This window comes from Lolium perenne, chromosome 2 (assembly GCF_019359855.2).
Source record: "Lolium perenne isolate Kyuss_39 chromosome 2, Kyuss_2.0, whole genome shotgun sequence".
Taxonomy (NCBI): Eukaryota; Viridiplantae; Streptophyta; class Magnoliopsida; order Poales; family Poaceae; genus Lolium; species Lolium perenne.
In genome coordinates, this window is record NC_067245.2 from 146,599,358 (window position 1) to 146,623,419 (window position 24,062).

Here is a 24,062-nt window from a genome sequence, read left to right on the forward strand (position 1 = left end):
TAACAAAACAAATTTGTGAAGATTGTTTTTGTACCTCTTTATTTCTCTCATTATTCGTTCTCTCGTTGACAATTCTGCGGATGAACTCGCAAACGAAGAATCCACAGAGATCGGTCCCCGGAGGTTGTTGCGGGCATTTCTTTACAAGAATATAATTCAATCAAACAATAGTCAAGTATGATAATTGAAAGGTGTGTGGACCTAGGTAGTACTACTTACTTTCGCACGCCATCGCAGCTTCGGTGGCCATTCACGGGACGTATCTTCCTTGATGAAAGTTTGCCATACGCTGCTCGACAAAAGAAAATGCATAAAAGAGTTGCTCGTGAGGGCTAACCTGCCCTCGCCCTTTAGCACCCGCGTCGGGCCTCGTTTTGTTCTAACAGACTTGCTCGATGATCCAGAAGGCTAAAAGAAAAAATTATTCGTTAATAAGTGCAATACAAATAAATGAATGCATCTAGGGATGAACACAGACTAATTGATACATAGATATACACCTCGCCGGAGTTTGTGATGGACACTTCATTGTCTTTTCTAACTTGTTCAGACTCAAGTCCCTCGCCAAAATCATTCAGAAAGTCGGCGTACTCGTTGTCATCTCCATCGTCGGGTTCCGGACCACGGGCACTCTCATAGATCAATCGCTGCACCGCTTCTTCCCCCTCCTCATCTCGGACGAAGGTGCCGTCCTCCATACCTCAATGTCACTGCAAAATTAAGAAAGCAATTGTATTTCATTCATCATGTAATGATCATATAACAGATTGCTAGATGGATAACAATTGAAATGAAGAAAGCAAAAAAACCCTAACCACGGACTCGGCACCGCTACAGACCCTAACCCTAACACTCGGCGCTCGTCCTCTCGCTCTTCTCTCTATGTCGCGGCGCATGCAGTGCATCTGCTCGGCGAAATGCCATTGTCACCAACTCACTCGCCGTCTCGGATGCCAGAGCGCGCGCGCGGCGTGGGATAAAAGCAACGGAACAAGGGATGGTCCAACCAGAGCTGCCATCTCGCCTAAATAAAACACTCCCCCACACTTCACCACACTTCGTGGCGCTCTTCGCCGTCCCGCTCCTCTCCTTCCACTTCATCTCCACCAAAAAAACCCTAACACTCGGCGGCGCGCCCCTCATGCTCAACGTCTACCCCTACTACGACTACATGCGCTCCAACGGTGTAATCCCGCTCGACTACGCGCTCTTCCGCCCGCTCCCTCCCAACAAGGAGGTCGTCGACGCGTCCGCCAACGTCCCCGTCATGGTCACCAAGACCGGCTGGCCGCACAAGGGAGACGCGTCCGCCGAGCCCGACGCCAACACCGGCAACGTCGACACCTACAACAGCACTGGATGTCGCAGGCGGCCACGAGCTCCACGCCGGCGCCCACGCAGGCGTCATGCACGGCCGAGCTCGATCCCGCGCAGAAGTGGGGGCCGGCCGCGGAGAGCACGGCGGCGCGCGCCGCCGGGAGGCGGTCCAGGAGGGACATGGCGAGCGGGATCTCCGCGAAGGCCTCCGGCCCATTCAATGCCGTCCTCGCCCTCGTCGCTGCATTCCGTCGAGCACCTGGTGTGCGGCGTCGAGCGGTGGTGGGCGGCAGCGTGTGGCGCGGACGACCGGCCTCCGGCGGTCTCGGTGGCGCGCGCGGCGTTGCGCGTAGCGCGCGGCTGCGCGTAGCGGCGGCGCATCGGCGGCCGGCGACGTGCCGGAGAAGGGGAGGGAGGCGATGGTCGGGCCGGGCGGCGCACGTACCTGCGCAGACGGCGCGGAAAGGAGCGGCGCCGTGGACGAAGGTGATGGCGACGGTGACGGCCTGCTGCGGCGTGGCGCGGTCGACGGCGACAGCGTGGACGACGGCGACGGCGAGCTAGCGGCCGGAGCTTCGTCTTCGCGCGCGTCGTCTGCGGGAAAGTGTGAAGTGTGGAAATTTGGGGATTTTTGCTCGCGGCCAAGTGAAATCGAGCCGAACCCCCCTTTGGTACCGGTTGGTACCACCAACCGGTACGAAAGACCTTTCGTACCGGTTGGTGGTACCAACCGGTATCAAAGGGTTTTTTTTGTTTTTCTTTTTTCTTTACTGTTTTCTTTTTCTTTTGCTGTTTCTTTTTCTTTTCTGTTTCTTTTCTTTTCTTTTCCTGTTTCGTTTTCTTTTATTTTCTTTTTCTTTTTTGTTTCTTTTTCTTTTCTTTTCTATTTCTTTTCTATTTATTTTTTCTATTGCTTTTCTATTGCTTTTCTTTTCTTTTCTTTTTATTTTTTCTATTGCTTATCTTTTTCTTTTCTTTTCTACTCCCTCCGTCCCAATTTAATTAACTTGCTTGTAATTTTGCGCAAAACCCCCTACCATTTTCTGCCTGCTACTGGATCATAGTTTCACCGTCGTTGTATGTGAGATTGGTTTCCGCGGACTGGAATTGGATGGATCGGCCATGCTCCGCTCGCGGGATTGGAACGCGTTCGTTAACCCCCGGATTAGCGGTGATGCGTTGCGACTTGGTGGTGCTCCTCTCCCGCTTCCCCGCGCTGGGAATGCCGGATCCGACCAGCGGCGTCGCGCTCGGACGGAGTCCGCCGCCTAGCCCCACGACGGGCGTCGCGCCGCAACGGAAGGCGCCGCCCGCTCCCCCCATGGCCGTCGCGCTCCGGCGGAACGCAGCGATCGCGGCGCGGCCCAGCGAGAACGCCATTGCTCCGGCTGCGCGCGGCACGACGCCGCTGGCCAAGGCGCCGGGCAGGCGGATGGTGGTGGGCCCCGGCGAGGTGGATCTGGACAAACTAGGAGTGCGCTATCAATATTTTCAATTAGTTAGGACTAAAATGTAATATTGATTTTCTGAACGTTTTCCCCTCCCCAAGTTAATTAAATTGGGACGGAGGGAGTATTTATTTTTTGTATTTCTTTTCCTTTTCATTTCTGTTTCTTATCTATTTCTTTTCTTTACTCCCGCCACGACGCCATCCGCGGGGGAAAGTTTCCCGCCCCGATGTCGCGCGGGAAACTTTCCCGCCATAATGTCGCGCGTGGGAGAAAAAAGGCGAGAAAGAAAGGGCGGGAATAAAATTTTATTACGATTGAACTCGAATTAAAATACATAGTTTAACTGAAAATTAAAGATACATGGCCAAATTCTACTGTTGGAGTCATTCAGTCATACTCGTGCCTAGCCCTGTAGTAGTCGCCACTGTAGTCGTCATAGTCGCCGTCATCATCGTCGCCGGGCATCGGGGTCGCGGTACTCTCCGGTCGGCGGGTGAGCACGCGTGGGCTGGGACCGAGGGTAGCGCAGCGGGGGCCACGGTAGGCCATGACGCCCTGGAGAGTCCGGCCGCGCCACCACAGCCGACGGCCGGCCTCATTGAAGTTCGAAGGAGGCGGACCGCCCTCCTCATGCCTGGAAAGCGCCCTCTCACGCCGATTGATGAAGAAGCTTTCCCAAGTCGGGCTGTAGTCGGGATGCCACTGGGGATTCCTCCGCTGCTCTGGCGTGAGCTCGAAGTAGTAGTGGTTCGTGATGGCCATCTCGCGCGCCACACCTAGAGGGACTGGAGGGACCGGTACGCCTCCGACGCTTAGCAACCAGCCGGTCGGGACGCGGTAGCCCGGCGGGCAGGGGTAGTTCGAGGCGCAAAGCGCCTCCGCCTCCCGGGGGGTTAGAGATGCGATGGAAGCCATGGGAGAGAATGATGAGGTTTGCAGATATGAGTCTAGATGTGATATGTAAATGGTGGCTAAGCCTACATATATATAGTGAAAAAATGGCGGGAAGAAAGAGGCGGGAACCGGTGGAAAGCGCGGGAAGAAAATAGGCGGGAAGACAGAGGCAAACCTTTAGTACCGGTTGGTGGGTGCAATCGGTACTAAAGGTGTTTTTCTGTCATGTAACAAAACTGTCGGTGGGATAAGGACGCGTGGGTAACCTTTAGTACCGGTTGGTGGGTGCAACCGGTACTAAAGCTGTCGGCAGGATAAGGACGCCCTGCTCGATGAGATAAAGTATGTAGCGCACGACGCTCTGTCGGTGGGATAAGGACGCGTGGGTAACCTTTAGTACCGGTTCGTGTCTACAACCGGTACTAAAGCTGTCGGCAGGATAAGGACGCTCTGCCTATAAAAGGAGCATCGATACACCATGGGAAGCAGCTCAACAAGCCAACATGGATGGAGAGTTTCATCACCATGGATGGAGGAAAGGGTTGGGAAATCTCCCGTGGCGGAACTTGTCGAAGATGCCCTTGGTGCACACGCCCTATGGCATCTTCGGAAGTTCCGCCTCGGAAAAATTTCCCTGCAAGCCCGTGGAAGACTCCATCTCCTCTAACAAATGTTGGGGAAAGGGTTGGGAAATCTCCCGTGGCGGAACTTGTCGAAGATGCCCTTGGTGCACACGCCCTATGGCATCTTCGGAAGTTCCGCCTCGGAATTTTTTTCCTGCAAGCCCGTGGAAGACTCCATCTCCTCTAACAATGTTGCGGAAAGGGTTGGGAAATCTCCCGTGGCGGAACTTCTCGAATATGCCCTTGGTGCACATGCCCTATATATGGCATATTCGGAAGTTCCGCCTCGGAATTTTTTCCGCAAGCCCGTGGAAGACTCCATCTCCTCTAACAATGTTGCGGAAAGGGTTGGGAAATCTCCGTGGCGGAACTTCTCGAATATGCCCTTGGTGCACATGCCCTATATATGGCATATTCGGAAGTTCCGCCTCGGAAAATTTCCCCGCAAGCCCGCGTGACTTAACTAGTAAAACAAGCCAACCATCTCCATTGTTAATATCTTACATACAAGAACATCATTACACAAAAGTGATTTCCATATTGAGATACACAAGTTATGATCCCTATATGTAGCTAGCTAGTCTTCTGAGTTTTCTTCGCTCGTTTCCCTTTCTTCTTCATCGCGACGCAACCATGGACAATCTTCATTGTTTAAGATGATGCTTGGGTCAATTTTTACCTTGAAGGGTGGAATATCGTCAAACTTATTATAATCTTCTCGACATGTCTGCCTTGTCCTCTACTCCCACGATGTTTCTTTTTCCTGAAAGAACTATGTGCCGCTTTGGCTCATCGTATGATGTGTCCTCTTGCCTTTCTTTCCTTTTTTTCGGTTTGCTAGACATATCCTTCACATAAAAAACCTGAGCCACTTCACCGGCTAGGACGAATGGTTCGGTGTCGTACCCAAGATTCTTGAAATCCACCGTAGTCATTCCGTATCGCGGGTCTACCCGTACCCCGTCTTTCAAAGTTGAACCATTTACACCGGAACAAAGGGACCTTGAAATTAGGTCCATAGTCAAGTTCCCATATCTCCTCTATGTACCCATAATATGTGACCTTGTTCCCATTGCCATCTTCTCGCATCAAAGCGGACACCACTGTTTTGGTTGGTGCTCTTTTTGTCTTGGGCGAAAGTGTAAAATGTGTTCCCATTAATCTCGTACCCTTGAAAAGTCGATATAGTAGAAGATGGTTGCTTGGCCAACAAGTACAGCTGCTCGTCATCGGTGACATTCATGAGACGTGTTTGCAACCAACCGCCGAAAGTCTTCATGTGTTCTCCATCAATCCAATCTTCACGTTGCTCCGGTATTTAGAGCGTAAGATCTCCTTGTGTTCCTCTTTGTACGGAGCCACCAAGATGGAATTAAGTAGAACTGTGTAGTGTGCTTGAGTGAAAGAATGTCCGTCCATACACGTTGCTGATTTCTTTCCTAGCGTGCCTTTTCCACGCAGCCTCCCTCATAGCGCGATTCAGAACACCGATCGGCTTAAGGTCGTGAATAAAGTCAACACAAAACTCAATGACCTCCTCTCGTTCCATAGCCCTTGGAGATGCTTCCTTCTCGCCTAGCACGGTTATGAACGTACTTCTTTAAGACTCCCATGAATCTCTCAAAGGGGAACATGTTGTGTAGAAATACAGACCGAGAACGCCAATCTCTTCGACCAGGTGAACTAGGAGATGTGTCATAATATTGAAGAAGGATGGTGGGAACACCAACTCGAAGCTGACTAGACATTGGACCACATCCTTCAGAATTTTGTAGAGTAAGTGGATTGATCACCTTCGAGAAATTGCATTGAGGAACGCACATAGCTTCACAGTGGGTACTCGAACATTTTCCGACAGAAGCCCCCTCAATGCAACCGGAAGTAATTGTGTCATAATCACGTGGCAGTCATGAGACTTTAGGTTTTGAAACTTTTTCTCCGACATGTTTATTATTCCCTTTATATTCGACGAGAAGCCAGACGGGACCTTGATGCTACTCAGGACTTCAAAAAAGATCTCCTTCTCCTCTTTGGTAAGAGCATAGCTGGCAGGACCTTGATACTTCTCTGGATTAATGTTGTTTCATTAGTGGATACTTTGCTGGTCCTGCCGTGCATCCGGTGTATCTTTTGTCTTCCCATACACGCCCAAGAAGTTTAGCAGGTTCACGCAAAGATTTTTCGTCACGTGCATCACGTCGATTGCAGAGTGAACCTCTAAGAATTTCCAGTAGGGTAGCTCCCAAAATATCGACTTCTTCTTCCACATGGGTACGTGTCCGTCAACATCATGCGGAACAGATTGTCCGCCGGGACCCTTTCCAAAGATCACTTCTAAATCCTTGACCATATCATATATAACTTCCCCATTAGGGCGGGTAGGCTTGGTTCGGTTATCTGCCTCACCTCCGAAATGCTTTCCTCTCTTTCTTACGTGATGTTGTTTTGGAAGAAATCGACGATGCCCTGTACACATTCTTGTTTCCCAAATAAATACTATCAGTCTCACCTAAACAGTGTGTGCATGCATTGTATCCCTTGTTTGACTGCCCTGAAATGTTACCAAGAGCAGGCCAATCATTGATGGTTACAAATAACAACGCTCGTAGGTTAAATTCCTTTTGTTCGTGCTCATCCCACACATGTACACCTTCGTCACGCCACAACTCTAAAAGTTCTTCAACCAATGGCCTCAGGTACACATCAATGTCGTTGCCGGGTTGCTTCGGGCCCTGGATGAGCACTGGCATCATAATGAACTTCCGCTTCATGCACAACCAAGGAGGAAGGTTATAGATACATAGAGTCACTGGCCAGTGCTATGACCGGAGCTCGCTCCCGAAAGGATTAAAGCCATCTGTACTTAGACCAAATCTTAAGTTCCTTGCGTCATCTGAAAATGACTTGAACTCTCTGTCGATTTTTCTCCACCGCGACCCGTCAAGGTGTCTCAAAGCATCACATCTTTCTTACGGTCCTCTTTGTGCCATCGCTACATCTTGGAATTCTCTTTTTTCTGGAACAAACGTTTCAACCGTTGTTTTATAGGAGCATACCACATCACCTTCGCAGAACCCTCTTCCGGGGGTGGACTCACCCTCAACATCGCCGGGGTCATCTCGCCGATCTTATACCTCAATGCACTACATACCGGGCATGCATTCAAATTCTCGTACTCCCGCGGTAGAGGATGCAGTCATTGATGCATGCATGTATCTTTTGCACCTCTAATCCTAGAGGGCAGACAACCTTCTTTGCTTCGTACGTGCTAGAGGGCAACACGTTCTCCCCGGAAGCATCTTCTTTATTATTTTCAGCAACTTTTCAAATCCCTTGTCAAGTACCATTCTCTGCCTTCCACCGCGGCAATTCCAGCGTGGTACCCAGCTTTTTCGACCATTTTCGCAATTTGGGTACAACAGTTTGTTGTGATCCTCTAACATTTTCTCCAACTTCAACCTCTCCTTTTCATTTCCGCAGTTCATCTTCGCATCAAGAATGGCCCGACCCAAATCGTCATCCGGGTCATCAAAAATCGGCTCATCGAAAATGAGCTCTTCTTCAGCTTCATCTTCCCCATTCTACTACCACCGTCTTCGTGAATAAGCTGGGATAGTTGTCACTATCCTCTTCTTCTTCGTTGTCTTCCAATATAACTCCTCTTTCTCCGTGCTTGGTCCAACAATTATAGCTGGGCATGAAACCATTCTCCAGCCAGGTGGACGTGAAGGGTCTTCGAGGTAGAGTAATCCTTCATATTCTTACAGGAACTACATGGACAATACATGAAACCATTCGACCGCCTGTTTGCCTCAGCCACGTTGAGAAAATAATGCATGCCAAGAATGAACTCGGATGGCACCGGTCACCGTACATCCATTGTCGACTCATCTGCATTTTATATGTATATCAAAAATCATTAAGTACACAACATCATGGATATATGAGTGACCAACTTAATTAATATTCAAGTTCATCACATAAAACTAAGTTATTTTTATAAAAAAGAAGAGGGGCTCACCGAGGTGGTACCGTGCCGGCTAGGGGACGACGCTAGCGATCGACGGCGGTGAGGACGGGGATGATACTAATTAAAACCTACAAAACATACCATAATTTCAGCTCAAATTGCATATAAAAAAATAAAATCACTAACTTAGGCATTTCATCGAACACCTTGATTGCACTACAAAAATAGTACGAGTTAAAACTACCAAAGAACTGAGCTAAATTAGGAACGCCGGAAGGAAGGATGATATTGCTAACCCTTGGATAGATGTATGCCGTTAATCTTGTTAAAATGGTGGAGAAAAATAAAGATTATTGGAGTGTGTGAGAGGTGGAGAAAAATTTAGAGTGTGAGGAAGATGAGAAAAATGAGAGCCAGCAGGGGGGCTCGGACGAGTCAAGCGATTTTGATATGGTCGGTACTTTGGTACCGGTTCGTGTTACGAACCGGTACCAAAGGTCCAGCCCGGGCCCCACCACGCGTCTGAATTTTGGCCGAAGACCTTTCGTACCGGTTCCTAACACGAACCGGTACGAAAGCCCCTCCCAAACCGGTACGAAAGCCCCTCGCCCACCTGAGCCCTCAAACCGGTACAAATGGCCCCATTGGTACCGGTTCGTAAGGGAACCGGTACCAATGGCTTAGATGGATGTGAGGTTTTCTACTAGTGTATATTGTAGTATGTAATTAGTATCATTTGGATTCATATTAAAAAACACTTTCTAATGATACTAATTTCATAAAAAAACACGTAAAATGAGGACGTTCTTATTCCTTGAATCGAAGGAAGTATGATGCATCTTTGAGCAACTAGCACAGCCATAGGCATTGAGTAACCAGTAATCGTCTCCATTAAGCATAACCTATTCCGGTACAAATCAAATAATCGCTACTGTCCCTTAGGTTATGTAGTATCAACTAATAACAAATCTACTTAACATCCTCAGTCCATCTGTCCATGTACGGTCTAGCACCCCAATTATTTACATTCACTATAGCGTGCATTATGTACAAGCACGCGATCGATGCTATACATAACGACCACTGCTAGCCAGGCCGTAGTAGTATCTGCTAATTGGCACAATACCGAGCAGCATGTACACTACTTGGTCATGGTTGAATTCGCCGGAATTTCACATGAATCGGTCCTTCATTGCCGCCGGCTTGATCAGAAGCCATCGTAGAAGCCACCGAAGGATATTTTTGCCCTTGTGGAAGCGCCTGCGCCCATCATGGATGACACGGCCTGGTTCAGCCTTGATGTCTGCTGCACAACCTGCTGAATTCTCTGCAGATCAGATCAACACATGAGATCAGGACCGTGAACCAGTCAAGTTAAGTGGTGTGGAGCACAGTTTAAGAATTTAATACGAGTTGCAGATAATTAAGAAGAGAAAACAAATGATGAATTAGGTGCATCGAGAGAGATAGATGAGTGGGAGTGAGTCAGCAGACCTTATCATCGCCAAGGAACTGCAGCTGGATATTCTGCTGGTGCTGCTGCTTCTGCTGGTGCTGCAGCTTGCCGCCGACGAGGAACACGCACACGGTGGCCGCCGCAACCCCGAACGAACACAGCGCCCCGATCCCGTTCACCCGCAGCTTCCCCACGCTGAACACCACGCACTCCGGCCGCGCCCTCTTCCCCTTCTTCGTCTCTTCCTCCCCCTCCTCTCCTTCGGCGACCTCGATCTCGTGTGGAGGAGGATCCGCTGCTGTAGCTTCTGGCACCTCCACCGGTTTGCCATCGTCAACTGCCTCCTTAGCGTTGTCGGAGCTCTGCTCTCCGTCGTCGCTGTCAGAGAGCAGCAGTTGAGACACCGGCGGCATCGGTGTGTGCTCTTCTTGGGTCTCGGCTGGCACGACGCCGATGTCTTTGCACTCATCGGCTTCTGATGGAGGAGGCAGGAGCGGCTCCTCTAGTTTTTGATCTGGAACTGGAAACGCAATCGATCATAGGGATGAGAATATATGTGGAATTCAAGTGGATCATAAACTGATGCCACTAAAGAAAACCGTGCAAAACAGATCGATCATTACCGGCAAGAAGAACCTGGCCGACACCGTGTCCAGAGGATGGAGGTGCAGCCCTGCTCTCGGCGTAGAAGCTCCTATGTCCGTCAGGCAGCACCTCCCAGTCCCACACGTCCTGGCCGACGCTGGCATCCATGGAAGAAACACCTCCTTTCTCCATGGCAAACAAAATCGATTGACGCAACCACAAGCAAAAGCTATAGAAGATCTAGGACCTAGCTATATAATACCAGTGTGTGGGGCAACTAAAAATAGTTAGTTGTTACTTGGCAAGCATCAACCCTGATTGCTTGCTGGCTGATCAAGTGATGCCTCCTTTGCTTCCTTTTCTCCCTATTGATTGATTCTGCGGGCGGGGGATCCAGGAGCTACTAGTGGGAGAAAGCTATATATGGGTCTGGGTGGGCACTCACACACATGGGCGCATCGCCATCGCCATCATACATGGAGCTGGCCGGCTTCTTGCACCGGGGGAGGAGAAGGCAGAGGGAGGAAGGAGGTCAGGGGAGGGGATTGTGTGTGAGTTTATCTTTCCTGCTAGGCGACGAGGGTGAAAATGGCGTTTGGGTCCTACCACCGTGGGGGACTTCTTCCTTAATTCACACTCCATCCATCTCTAGACCGTAATCGCCATGTTTGAAACACGGTTCTGTATAGTTCTACCAAGTTGCCATATGCATTATTACTGAAACTAGTCCGTAATCGCCATGTTTGAAACACGAGGTTTTTTTTTCAGATTTCTGGTGAAAGTTGAAATATTTGTGTGGTTCCTGTAAGAGCAAGTACAATAAGGTATAGTCAGCTGGCTATAAGAGATAAAATATTATAAGTTTGCTTAGTTGGAAGAGAGAGATTAGGAGAGAGAATGGAAGTGAGCTCTTATCTAATAAATAAATTTCAAGACGTGCTCCTAAAAGACTATGTGAGACTAAAAGGTGGATCATGTATTGTAAAAGTAGTACATTTTTATAGCTTACTATTGTACATGCTAGCTATAAGTTGACTGTAAATGATGTGGCAAATTGTTATAGCCGGCTGCCGGCTACACTATTGTTCTTGCTCTAAAACTGCTGCACATTTCCCAAACATTTTGGGAACGCCGCGCGATTAACATGTGTCACCTCTCTCGAAAAGCTTGCAAATTGATGTCTATCCTATTCAGCTTCTGGCAATAGAAAATTCAGGAACACCCCAGTGATGTTTATCGCAACTAGATGCTGACTCTTTGAAGTAAAAAATGTTAAAACGCAGGTCAAATTGGTACGGCAGAAACCAGGGCGTGCGTAGCTTGCAGGTTAAATCACGGACGTGTTGGACGTTACGACACTGCAGACCGTAGTCGCACCGCAGGGCTAGGAAGAACGGATACTAGGATACGTATCGTATCGGATACGCGATACGGCAATTTTTAAAAAACGCAGATACGAGAATACGTTCATATATATATATGTAAATATTAAAAAATAAAGAAATTAAATATTTCTCATAGGATTTACATGGATGTGGATGTTTTCCTCCACATCCAACATAGATATTTTAATAATTAAAGAAGTTAAATTCATCTCTAGAAATCACACGAATCAATAGCTAGTATAGTTGGGATGCATTTCCTATTTCCTGTAGTTGTTGCCGTTGTACATGCTCTAGCTCGATAGGAATGGGGTGGAGTGGAACGATCAGCGGTAGAAGATGAGTGGACGGTGGGCTGGTTCAAGTACCCCTCGAGTATCGCTCGAGTATCCCTTAGGTATCCCTAATGTGTCCGTAATTTTCTTAATTTTTTATTTAAAAATTAGCAGATTCGTACGGGATACATATCGGGAAGTATCCGGGCATTATCCTATATCGAATCAGTATCTAATACCGATACGACAGAAAAGTAAAGTATCCGCGCTTCATAGCCGCAGGGGCTACGGACGATAACGAGAGGCGAGCATGAATTAGATCAGAAGCTTCTGCAGGAGAGCCACGTCAAAATTTTGCTTAGGGATGTAACCACAGAGTGAGAGAGATATGGCTATCGATAAATAATCATGCAGGGGTGTAAGAGCATCTCTAACAGAGCCCGTAAAAGGCCCAAAACCGAAAAATAACCGCCGTTTTACGGGTTCGGGGCGAAAAACGGCGCCGATCAGTGACCGAAAACGGCCAAAACCGAAAATATTTTTTCGGGCTGCGTTCGGTTCGCTCCGTCGGCCTGTATTTGTAGGGGCCGACGGAGCGAACCGAACGCTCGATCCCTATCTAGGGCGCGCTGAAGTTTCAGCTGACGCAACCGCTCGCTCGCTCCTTCCCCCACGCTCCCCGCGCCGCCACCACACTCCGCCGCCGCCGCCCCGCCGAATTCGCCCGAGCCCCGCAACCCGGAGGTAGCGCCGGTCGCCCCGCACCCCGTCCGCTGTTCCTGGCCCAACTCCGGCTGCCGCCCCCACCGCCGCCGCCGCCGCTCCGTCGGAATCGAGGATGAGCTCGGGCGACGATTTCGATCTGTCGGATTCGTCGAGCTCCGACGATTCCGACCTCGACGAGCTGCTCAAGGACGACGACTTGGAGGCCACCATGCTCCTCCTCGCCGTCAAGGACCTGGAGGACCGCGCGAAGCTGCTGAATCGGAGGCGCGACTCCGTGTTCGGCCGCAACCACATCCAGCGGAATCGCCTCCTCGGCCACGAGCAGCTGATGGAGGACTACTTCGCCGAGGTACCTACCTATCGTGCCCATCTGTTTCGTAGGAGGTATCGCATGCGGCGTAGCTTGTTCGTCCGCATCGTCAAAGACTGCGAATTGCATTCGAATTACTTCAAGCAACGTAGGAATGCCGCCGGGGTGATGGGTTTCAGCGCATTCCAAAAGATCTCTGCTGCCATGAGGGTAATTGCGTATGGCATTGATACGTCTCTGACGTATCGATAATTTCTTATGTTCCATGCCACATTATTGATGATATCTACATGTTTTATGCATACTTTATGTCATTATTATGCGTTTTCTGGAACTAACCTATTGACGAGATGCCGAAAGGCCAGTTGCTGTTTTCTGCTGTTTTTGGTTTCAGAAATCCTACAAAGGAAATATTCTCGGAATTGGACGAAATCAACGCCCAGGGTCCTATTTTTGCACGAAGCTTCCAGAAGACCGAGGGGGAAAGGAAGTGGGGCCACGAGGCGCCGCCACAACAGGGCGGCGCGGCCCAGCCCTAGGCCGCGCGGCCCTGGCGTGTGGGGCCCTCGTGTGGCCCCCCGCGTTGCCCTTCCGCCTACTTAAAGTCTCCATCGCGAAAACCCTACCACGTTCGACGAAACCACAGAAAACCTTCCAGAGCCGCCGCCATCGCGAAGCCAAGATCGGGGGGACAGGAGTCTCTGTTCCGGCACGCCGCCGGGACGGGGAAGTGCCCCCGGAAGGCTTCTCCATCGACACCACCGCCATCTCCATCAACGCTGATGTCTCCCATGAGGAGGGAGTAGTTCTCCATCGAGGCTAAGGGCTGTACCGGTAGCTATGTGGTTCATCTCTCTCCTATGTGCTTCAATACAATAATCTCATGAGCTGCCTTACATGATTGAGATTCATATGATGATGCTTGTAATCTAGATGTCATTATGCTAGTCAAGTGGATTTTACTTATGTGATCTCCGGAGACTCCTTGTCCCACGTGTGTAAAGGTGACAGTGTGTGCACCGTGTGGGTCTCTTAGGCTATATTTCACAGAATACTTATTCACTGTTATGAATGGCATAGTGAAGTGCTTATTTATATCCCTTTATGATTGCAATGTGTTTTGTATCACAATTTATCTATGTGCTACTCTAGTGATGTTATTAAAGTAGTTTATTCCTCCTGCACGGTGTAATGGTGACAGTGTGTGCATCGTGTAGTACTTGGCATAGGCTATGATTGTGATCTCTTGTAGATTATGAAGTTAACTATTGCTATGATAGTATTGATGTGATCTATTCCTCCTTTCGTAGTGTGAAGGTGACAGTGTGCATGCTATGTTAGTACTTGGTTTGGTTATGTTGATCTGTTATGCACTCTAAGGTTATTTAAATATGAACATTGAATATTGTGGAGCTTGTTAAATCCGGCATTGAGGGTTCGTGTAATCCTACACAGTTAGTGGTGTTCATCATCCAACAAGAGGGTGTAGAGTCTAGCATCTATCTATTTATTCTGTTATGTGATCAATGTTGAGAGTGTCCACTAGTGAAAGTATGATCCCTAGGCCTTGTTCCTAAATATCGCTATCGCTGCTTGTTTACTCGTTCTACGCATCTTTACTTCCCGCAATATTACTACCATCAATCGCACGCCAAATAAGCACTTTTCTGGCGCCGTACTACTGCTCATATTCATTCATACCACTTGTATTTCACTATCTCTTCGCCGAACTAGTGCACCTATTAGGTGTGTTGGAGACACAAGAGACTTCTTGCTTTGTGGTTGCAGAGTTGCATGAGAGGGATATCTTTGACCTCTTCCTCCCTAAGTTCGATAAACCTTGGGTGATCCACTTAAGGGAAACTTGCTGCTGTTCTACAAACCTCTGCTCTTGGAGGCCCAACACTGTCTACAAGAATAGAAGCACCCGTAGACATCAAGCACTTTTCTGGCGCCGTTGCCGGGGAGGAAAGGTAAACGACACTCACACACCGGATCCCGGCAACGAAGCTATTTTCTGGCGCCGTTGCCGGGGAGGAAAGGTAACAGGCATTCATACTCCGGTCCCAGGTAAAGTACTTTTCTGTTGCCGTTGTGTGTGTGCTCGAAGCTATTTCCTTTAGATCCTGCAATTGCATCTTTTTGTTTCTTGTTTACACTAGTAAGGCATAATGGAAAACAACAAAAATATGAGAGATCTTTATGAACTTTATCTTGAATTAGGACATGATGTGTTTGAAGAGAGAATTAAAAAACCCATGGAACTTTATATGCATGCTAATGGGAATGTTATTAATATGAATGCTTTGAACACCATTGTTGCTAATGCTATGGAAAATTCTAAGCTTGGGGAAGCTGGCTTTGATGAGCATGATATTTTTAGTCCCCCAAGCATTGAGGAGAAAATTTACTTTGATGATACTTTGCCTCCTATTTATGATGATTATAATGATATTGGTCTTTTAGAACCGCCTGTTATGGAGGATAAATTTGATTATGATTACAATATGCCTCCTATATTTGATGATGAGAATAATAATGATAGCTACTTTGTTGAATTCGCTCCCACTACAACTAATAAAATTGATTATGCTTATGTGGAGAGTAATGATACTTTTATGCATGTGAATAAGAATGCTTTATGTGATACTTATATTGTTGAGTTTGTTCATGATGCCACTGAAAGTTATTATGAGAGAGGAAAATATGGTTGTAGAAATTTTCATGTTACTAAAACACCTCTCTATATGCTGAAATTTTTGAAGTTACACTTGTTTTATCTTCCTATGCTTGTTACTTTGCTCTTCATGAACTTGTTTATTTACAAGATTCCTATGCATAGGAAGCATGTTAGACTTAAATGTGTTTTGAATTTGCTTCTTGATGCTCTCTTTTGCTTCAACTACTATTTCTTGGGAGTGCATCATTAAAACTGCTGAGCCCATCTCAATGGCTATAAAGAAAGAACTTCTTGGGAGATAACCCATGTGTTTATTTTGCTACAGTACCTTTGTTTTATATTTGTATCTTGGAAGTTGTTACTACTGTAGCAACCTCTCCTTATCTTATTTTATTGCATTGTTGTGCCAAGTAAAGTCTTTGATAGAAAGGTTGATACTAGATTTGGATTACTGCGCAGAAACCGATTTCTTGCTGTCACGAATCTGGGCCTAATTCTCTGTAGGTAACTCAGAAAATTATGCCAATTTATGTGAGTGATCCTCAGATATGTACGCAACTTTCATTCAATTTGAGCATTTTCATCTGAGCAAGTCTGGTGCCACTTTAAAATTTGTCTTTACGGACTGTTCTGTTTTGACAGATTCTGCCTTTTATTTCGCATTGCCTCTTTTGTTATGTGGGATGGATTTCTTTGTTCCATTAACTTCCAGTAGCTTTGGGCAATGTCCAGAAGTGTTAAGAATGATTGTGTCACCTCTGAACATGTGAAATTTTGATTATGCACTAACCCTCTAATGAGTTTGTTTCGAGTTTGGTGTGGAGGAAGTTTTCAAGGGTCAAGAGAGGAGGATGATATACTATGATCAAGAAGAGTGAAAGCTCTAAGCTTGGGGATGCCCCGGTGGTTCATCCCTGCATATTTCAAGAAGGCTCAAGCATCTAAGCTTGGGGATGCCCAAGGCATCCCCTTCTTCATCGACAACATTATCAGGTTCCTCCCCTGAAACTATATTTTTATTCGGTCACATCTTATGTACTTTACTTGGAGCGTCTGTTTGTTTTTGTTTTGTTTGAATAAATTCATGCTTGTGTGGGAGAGAGACACGCTCCGCTGGTTCGTATGAACACATGTGTTCTTAGCTTTTAATGTTCATGGCGAAGGTTGAAACTGCTTCGTTCATTGTTATATGGTTGGAAACGGAAAATGCTACATGTAGTAATTGGTAAAATGTATTAGATAATGTGATACTTGGCAATTGTTGTGCTCATGTTTAAGCTCTTGCATCATATACTTTGCACCCATTAATGAAGAAATACATAGAGCTTGCTAAAATTTGGTTTGCATATTTGGTCTCTCTAAAGTCTAGATAATTTCTAGTTTTGAGTTTTGAACAACAAGGAAGACGGTGTAGAGTCTTATAATGTTTACAATATGTCTTCTATGTGAGTTTTGCTGCACCGGTTCATCCTTGTGTTTGTTTCAAATAACCTTGCTAGCCTAAACCTTGTATCGAGAGGGAATACTTCTCATGCATCCAAAATCCTTGAGCCAACCACTATGCCATTTATGTCCACCATACCTACCTACTACATGGTATTTCTCCGCCATTCCAAAGTAAATTGCTTGAGTGCTACCTTTAAATTTCCATCATTCGCCTTTGCAATATATAGCTCATGGGACAAAATAGCCTTAAAAACTATTGTGGTATTGAATATGTACTTATGCACTTTATCTCTTATTAAGTTGCTTGTTGTGCGATAACCATGCTCCTGGGGACGCCATCAACTCTTTGTTGAATATCATGTGAGTTGCTATGCATGTTCGTCTTGTCTAAAGTAAGGGCGGTTTTCACAATCAAATGGTTTGAGTATGCATACTGTTAGAGAAGAACATTGGGCCGCTAACTAAAGCCATGAATCATGGTGGAAGTTTCAGTTTGGACATAAAACCTCAATCTCTTATGAGAATATTAACTGTTGAATGCTTAAGCATTAAAAGAGGGGTCCATTATCTGTTGTCTATGTTGTCCCGGTATGGGTGTCTAAGTTGAAGAATGATCAAAAGCGAGAAATCCAATGCGAACTTTCTCCTTAGACCCTTGTACAGGCGGCATAGAAGTACCCCTTTGTGACACTTGGTTGAAACATATGTCATGCAATGATAATCCGTGTTAATCCGAGCTAATTAGGACAAGGTACGGGCACTACTAGTATACTATGCATGAGGCTTCCAACTTGTAAGATATAATTTACATGATACATATGCTTTATTACTACCGTTGATAAAATTGTTCCGTGTTTTCAAAATAAAAGCTCTAGCACAAATATAGCAATCGATGCTTTCCTCTTTGAAGGACCTTTCTTTTGCTTTTATGTTGAGTCAGTTCACCTATTTCTCTCCACCTCAAGAAGCAAACACTTGTGTGAACTGTGCATTGATTCCTACATACTTGCATATTGCACTTGTTATATTACTTTACATTGACACTATCCATGAGATATACATGTTATAAGTTGAAAGCAACCGCTGAAACTTAATCTTCCTTTGTGTTGCTTCAATACCTTTACTTTGATTTATTGCTTTATGAGTTAACTCTTATGCAAGACTTATTGATGCTTGTCTTGAAGTACTATTCATGAAAAGTCTTTGCTTTATGATTCATTTGTTTACTCATGTCATTACCATTGTTTTGATCGCTGCATTCATTACATATGCTTACAATAGTATGATCAAGGTTATGATGGCATGTCACTCCAGAAATTATCTTTGTTATCGTCTACCTGCTCGGGACGAGCAGGAACTAAGCTTGGGGATGCTGATACGTCTCCGACGTATCGATAATTTCTTATGTTCCATGCCACATTATTGATAATATCTACATGTTTTATGCATACTTTATGTCATTATTATGCGTTTTCTGGAACTAACCTATTGACGAGATGCCGAAAGGCCAGTTGCTGTTTTCTGCTGTTTTTGGTTTCAGAAATCCTATAAAGGAAATATTTTCGGAATTGGACGAAATCAACGCCCAGGGTCCTATTTTTGCACGAAGCTTCTAGAAGACCGAGGGGGAAAGGAAGTGGGGCCACGAGGCGCCGCCACAACAGGGCGGCGCGGCCCAGCCCTAGGCCGCGCGGCCCTGGCGTGTGGGGCCCTCGTGTGGCCCCCCGCGTTGCCCTTCCACCTACTTAAAGTCTCCGTCGCGAAAACCCTACCACGTTCGACGAAACCACAGAAAACCTTCCAGAGCCGCCGCCATCGCGAAGCCAAGATCTGGGGGACAGGAGTCTCTGTTCCGGCACGCCGCCGGGATGGGGAAGTGCCCCCGGAAGGCTTCCACCGCCATCTCCATCAACGCTGCTGTCTCCCATGAGGAGGGAGTAGTTCTCCATCGAGGCTAAGGGCTGTACCGGTAGCTATGTGGTTCATCTCTCTCCTATGTGCTTCAATACAATAATCTCATGAGCTGCCTTACATGATTGAGATTCATATGATGATGCTTGTAATCTAGATGTCATTATGCTAGTCAAGTGGATTTTACTTATGTGATCTCCAGAGACTCCTTGTCCCACGTGTGTAAAGGTGACAGTGTGTGCACCGTGTGGGTCTCTTAGGCTATATTTCACAGAATACTTATTCACTGTTATGAATGGCATAGTGAAGTGCTTATTTATATCCCTTTATGATTGCAATGTGTTTTGTATCACAATTTATCTATGTGCTACTCTAGTGATGTTATTAAAGTAGTTTATTCCTCCTGCACGATGTAATGGTGATAGTGTGTGCATCGTGTAGTACTTGGCATAGGCTATGATTGTGATCTCTTGTAGATTATGAAGTTAACTATTGCTATGATAGTATTGATGTGATCTATTCCTCCTTTCGTAGTGTGAAGGTGACAGTGTGCATGCTATGTTAGTACTTGGTTTGGTTATGTTGATCTGTTATGCACTCTAAGGTTATTTAAATATGAACATTGAATATTGTGGAGCTTGTTAACTCCGGCATTGAGGGTTCGTGTAATCCTACACAGTTAGTGGTGTTCATCATCCAACAAGAGGGTGTAGAGTCTAGCATCTATCTATTTATTCTGTTATGTGATCAATGTTGAGAGTGTCCACTAGTGAAAGTATGATCCCTAGGCCTTGTTCCTAAATACTGCTATCGCTGCTTGTTTACTGTTCTACTGCATCTTTACTTCCTGCAATATTACTACCATCAACTGCACGCCAGCAAGCACTTTTCTGGCGCCGTACTACTGCTCATATTCATTCATACCACTTGTATTTCACTATCTCTTCGCCGAACTAGTGCACCTATTAGGTGTGTTGGGGACACAAGAGACTTCTTGCTTTGTGGTTGCAGAGTTGCATGAGAGGGATATCTTTGACCTCTTCCTCCCTGAGTTCGATAAACCTTGGGTGATCCACTTAAGGGAAACTTGCTGCTGTTCTACAAACCTCTGCTCTTGGAGGCCCAACACTGTCTACAACAATAGAAGCACCCGTAGACATCAGGCATCCCTGCGGATTACACCGACGAGTATCTTCGAATTGGCGAAGATACTACCACGGAGTCAGTCCGCAGGTTTGCTTGCATGATTATCAAGTTGTACGGGCCTACGTATCTCCGAGCTCCCAACGAGGATGACACCAAACGGTTGATGGAGATAAATGAGAAAGAGGTTGGCCTGGAATGCTTGGTAGTCTCGATTGTATGCATTGGACATGGAAGAATTGTCCAAAAGCATGGCATGGACAGTACTGTGGCAAGAGCAAAGATGCAACCATTGTCCTTGAGGCCGTAGCATCACAAGATTTGTGGATTTGGCACTATTTTTTTGGTTTGCCGGGGACACTCAATGACATCAACGTCCTGCAAAGGTCTCCTTTGTTTGCTAAATTAGAAAATGGGGAAGCACCCACTTGCAACTACAAGGTCATGAACAATGAGTACACAATGGGCTATTACCTAGCCGATGGCATCTATCCGGATTGGGCAACTTTTGTTAAGTCTGTCAAGGATCCCCAAGATAGAATAGAAGCTGAATTTGCCAAGGCTCAAGAAGCAGCTCGCAAGGACATTGAGAGAGCTTTTGGTGTTTTGCAAGCAAGGTTTACCATTGTTCGTGGCCCAGCCAGATTTTGGGACAAGAAAACCCTTGTCAACATCATGACATGTTGTGTGATTCTTCACAACATGATCATCGAGGATGAAAGAGACTTGAGCTTGCCCTGCTTCTATGACAATGTTGGCACCCGAGTGGAACCCCAACGCAATCCGGATCGCATTGAAGCTTTCCTTGAGGCACATCGGCAGATTAAGAATTCCACTACCCATGCCCAGCTCGTCTATGATCTGAAGATGCACCACTGGCAGCGACATGGCCGTCGCCTTTGATCCTACCATTCCATTCATTTGCTTGTCACATGTATCATTGTTGAGACATTTGTGCATTTGTCCAATTTTCCCGAAGTTGTTGTAATTTGGTTGAGACATTTTACATTTGTTCAATTTTCCCAAAACTGTTGTAATAATTTGGTTCAGACAATTATTTATGTGTTGTAATAATTTGGATGATTATTTGATTAATTAAGATACATTGTTCTATGTGTTGCATATGAAAAACCCTGCTTTTACGGGTTCGGAACCCGCAGGCGCAGAACAGAGTCCGTAACGAAAACTGGAAAACCGAATATTCTGTTTTCCAGTTTTCGTTACGGGCTCTGTTCTGCGCCTGCCATTTTCCGGCCCGTAAACACGAGTTCGGTGCACTGAACTCGGGTTTTTCGGTTCGCGTTTTTACGGGCTCTGTTAGAGATGCTCTAAACTGGGATAGATTCGGATGGGGAGGAGGAGACCTTCAAAATTATCATCAGAGTGTATGTAACATCTTTTTTTTTACCTGAAAGTGTACTATTTTTTGAGTACATGCATGATTCACCATAACATCAAGGTGATTTGTAGATCGCTGATATCGTGCTTTCCGCACGATACCCGAGAGTGTACTATGTAACACCTGATGTGTGATCGTAAGTTTGGCAGTTAACTGTAGCCATTTGTCGTTGCGTTGGGTCTTGGTTGTCTCTTTATCCAGTGTGTGGTCATGGGTCATAACACCGGTGTGGGTTTGACTGTCTTAAAACGGTCGACCCGTGAAAATTTAGCTAAAAAAAAAACTAACTGAAAAATGAACTAGCCCCACTCTTTCTCTCTAAGTTCTCCTCGATCCTCGATCTCTTCTTTAGTTCAGGAACAACCTAGCGGTAGGAATCACACTACTATCCGCATAACATTTGGTATCCTAACTTAGCCTAGTCACTTAGGGTTTGTTACTCGACGTCATCCCAAACATCGACTGGTTAGTAATCATTGCATTAGCCCTCTCTCGCTACATTCATCATTTTAGTATTTAATTGTTGTTCCAGTTTACTTCGTGTTCTAGCAGTAGTTTATAGTTGAGTATATGGTATTTCCAAACTACGGTAATAACCCCGTGAAATATCATGATAGATCTCCGCACTTCGAAAACTCATCACATAATCGGAGGGAGGCGCCACAGTAAAAGGCCACCTTTGGTGAAGTTGTCTCCACGACTTGCTCCGGAATGATGGTGAAGTTAGAGGGAGGCGTCTCAGAAGTCAAATTGTGCGATACAACAATATTGACTGACACCACCTTTGGGGACTCCCGAGGTTGGAGCCGGCATGATCTCAGTAGACTAAAAAAGAGGAGTTGAAGTGGCTCTGAGAAAAATAAAATAAAGAAAGGACTCAATGTCCCCGCATTTGTGGCAACCGCCTTCCACATGGAAGGTTCGAGCCATGTCACAATTTTCTCCCTTCAGGGAGCAGGCGATGAAGAACTAGTAGGAGCCTTCACGCCCTCCTTCTCGTTAAGAACGAGATGTGTCACGTCACGATTGACAAGCTAGCTAGGCAGCGTGATAAATACTAGAAAATAAAGAGCAAAAGATTCTCATAACAAACTATGGTGTCATTCTGGATACACCAAAGTGGTATTGAAACCTACATAAACCTAGACACAACTCCAGACGGTGGATTTGAGTCGACAAAACTGAAATGTCTCAATGGGATCGAGCCAGCACGATTGAAGTCGAGTAAGACCGAGCGTTAGCTGTATTAACTCAATGTGTTACTACTAATCATTCCTTGATTTTTGGGGAGCTCATTCAACGGACAATTCATGATGAGGACATCGCTATGATAGATACAACCGATACTCCTACATCCACATATCCTCGTGTACTTCAAATACAAGGACCTCTCGCAAGAGCTTGTGTGTTTCAACTAAATTATCAGGTACCTTCGTTACTAGGAATCCTTCCTAATTTATATGAGAATATGATGCTGCCTAAATCAAATGTATTTATATTATTTAGGAATGGATCTAGCATGGACGTCAAGTATTGGATTAGGAACGTGCATGGAGATGGCATCATGCCTACAAGGATTCAGAATTGCATTGCAAACGAGGATTTCAGAATATTGAAGCCACCATAGTGAAGCAACGATGCTTGGATGAATTATACCAGTTACCCCATCATAAAATTTGTCCAAAGAGTTATTTTTGGTGTTGCATCACCTTATTTAATGGGCCAGGCCCATGTATTTTCGGATTAGCTATTTTAGGAGATTTTAGGAGGCCATATAAGTGGAGGAAGGCTCATTCATATTTAGGGGTATTTTTGGCCAACCCTAGCTGGTTGGACGAAAATCCCTTCACTTCCCCCATATATATCCCTCTGTAGCCGTCATTAGAACTCGGATTTTGATTAGATTAAAAGTTAGCCAATTGCTGCAACTTCGTGTACTTCTTTTGAGGCCAACGTCCAGAACAAGATCGACTATTCGGAATCCCACCATTATCAATCGAGCTTTCATCTTTATCCGCAATATTCTGATTGCATCTTTAGTTCTTACTTGTTCTCGATTTCAGGTAGGAATTAAAACCTTCTAGTCAGGCTGATCGTGCTCTCGCAAGATCAGTAACTCCTGGAGATTGTCCTAGCGATTGCAATGGCGCACGAGCTTTGCACGTGTAGTCGGATCGTCAAGCACGAACTCCACCAACAAATCGATCTATCTTTATCTCATCGAAAGATCGGACACCTTCACCCTATCAAGTGGTATCAGATTTCAGGTTGCTCGGTGAGATTTTACAGTTTTCCTAGTGTAGATTGCATCGCCTTCATACCTAAAACCCACGAAAAAGCCAAAAATATATTAGGTTTAGATCATCCGTCCCATAGCTCCTGCCAAGTCATTGCATGATCTTTTCAGTTTTTTCTTTTTGAGTCTTCGTCTGCAATTGTCGTGTCACGTGCTAGTCTTAGTACCTAGAGTCGTTAGAGTTTCGAGTTCTGGTCA

At 46.0% G+C, this 24,062-nt stretch overlaps 2 protein-coding genes across 3 annotated transcripts; one reads left to right on the top strand and one right to left on the bottom strand.

Moving 5' to 3' along the window:
* Window positions 1-9,127: 9,127 nt before the first annotated feature.
* Window positions 9,128-10,836, bottom strand: LOC127322054 (uncharacterized). 2 transcript variants are annotated; one of them, XM_051351007.2, is made up of 4 exons: window positions 10,559-10,836; window positions 10,335-10,478; window positions 9,750-10,231; window positions 9,128-9,582 (listed from the first exon to the last, which is right to left on the bottom strand). In XM_051351007.2, the coding sequence occupies exons 2-4, from the start codon at window positions 10,462-10,464 to the stop codon at window positions 9,463-9,465; spliced, it is 732 nt and encodes a 243-aa protein (XP_051206967.1). In that variant the 5' UTR covers window positions 10,465-10,478; window positions 10,559-10,836; the 3' UTR covers window positions 9,128-9,462. The 2 variants fall into 2 exon arrangements, with proteins under 2 accessions (XP_051206967.1, XP_051206966.1); XM_051351006.2 differs by having other exon boundaries at window positions 10,335-10,835.
* A 1,955-nt stretch (window positions 10,837-12,791) lies between these two features.
* LOC139835619 (uncharacterized) lies at window positions 12,792-23,652 on the top strand. Its single transcript, XM_071825478.1, has 2 exons — window positions 12,792-13,199; window positions 23,632-23,652. Exons 1-2 carry the CDS (start codon window positions 12,792-12,794, stop codon window positions 23,650-23,652), a joined length of 429 nt encoding a protein of 142 aa, XP_071681579.1.
* The last annotated feature ends 410 nt before the right edge of the window (window positions 23,653-24,062 follow it).

Coding starts and splice junctions, on each gene's coding strand:
- LOC139835619 (XM_071825478.1), top strand. CDS start 12,792: ATGAGCTCGGGCGACGATTTCGATCTGTCGGATTCGTCGAGCTCCGAC. Junction 13,200..23,631: donor AGATCTCTGCTGCCATGAGG/GTAATTGCGTAT, acceptor TCTCGATTTCAG/GTAGGAATTAAAACCTTCTA.
- LOC127322054 (XM_051351006.2), bottom strand. CDS start 10,488: ATGGAGAAAGGAGGTGTTTCTTCCATGGATGCCAGCGTCGGCCAGGAC. Junction 10,232..10,334: donor CGGCCAGGTTCTTCTTGCCG/GTAATGATCGAT, acceptor TTGCGTTTCCAG/TTCCAGATCAAAAACTAGAG. Junction 9,583..9,749: donor AGTTCCTTGGCGATGATAAG/GTCTGCTGACTC, acceptor TCTGATCTGCAG/AGAATTCAGCAGGTTGTGCA.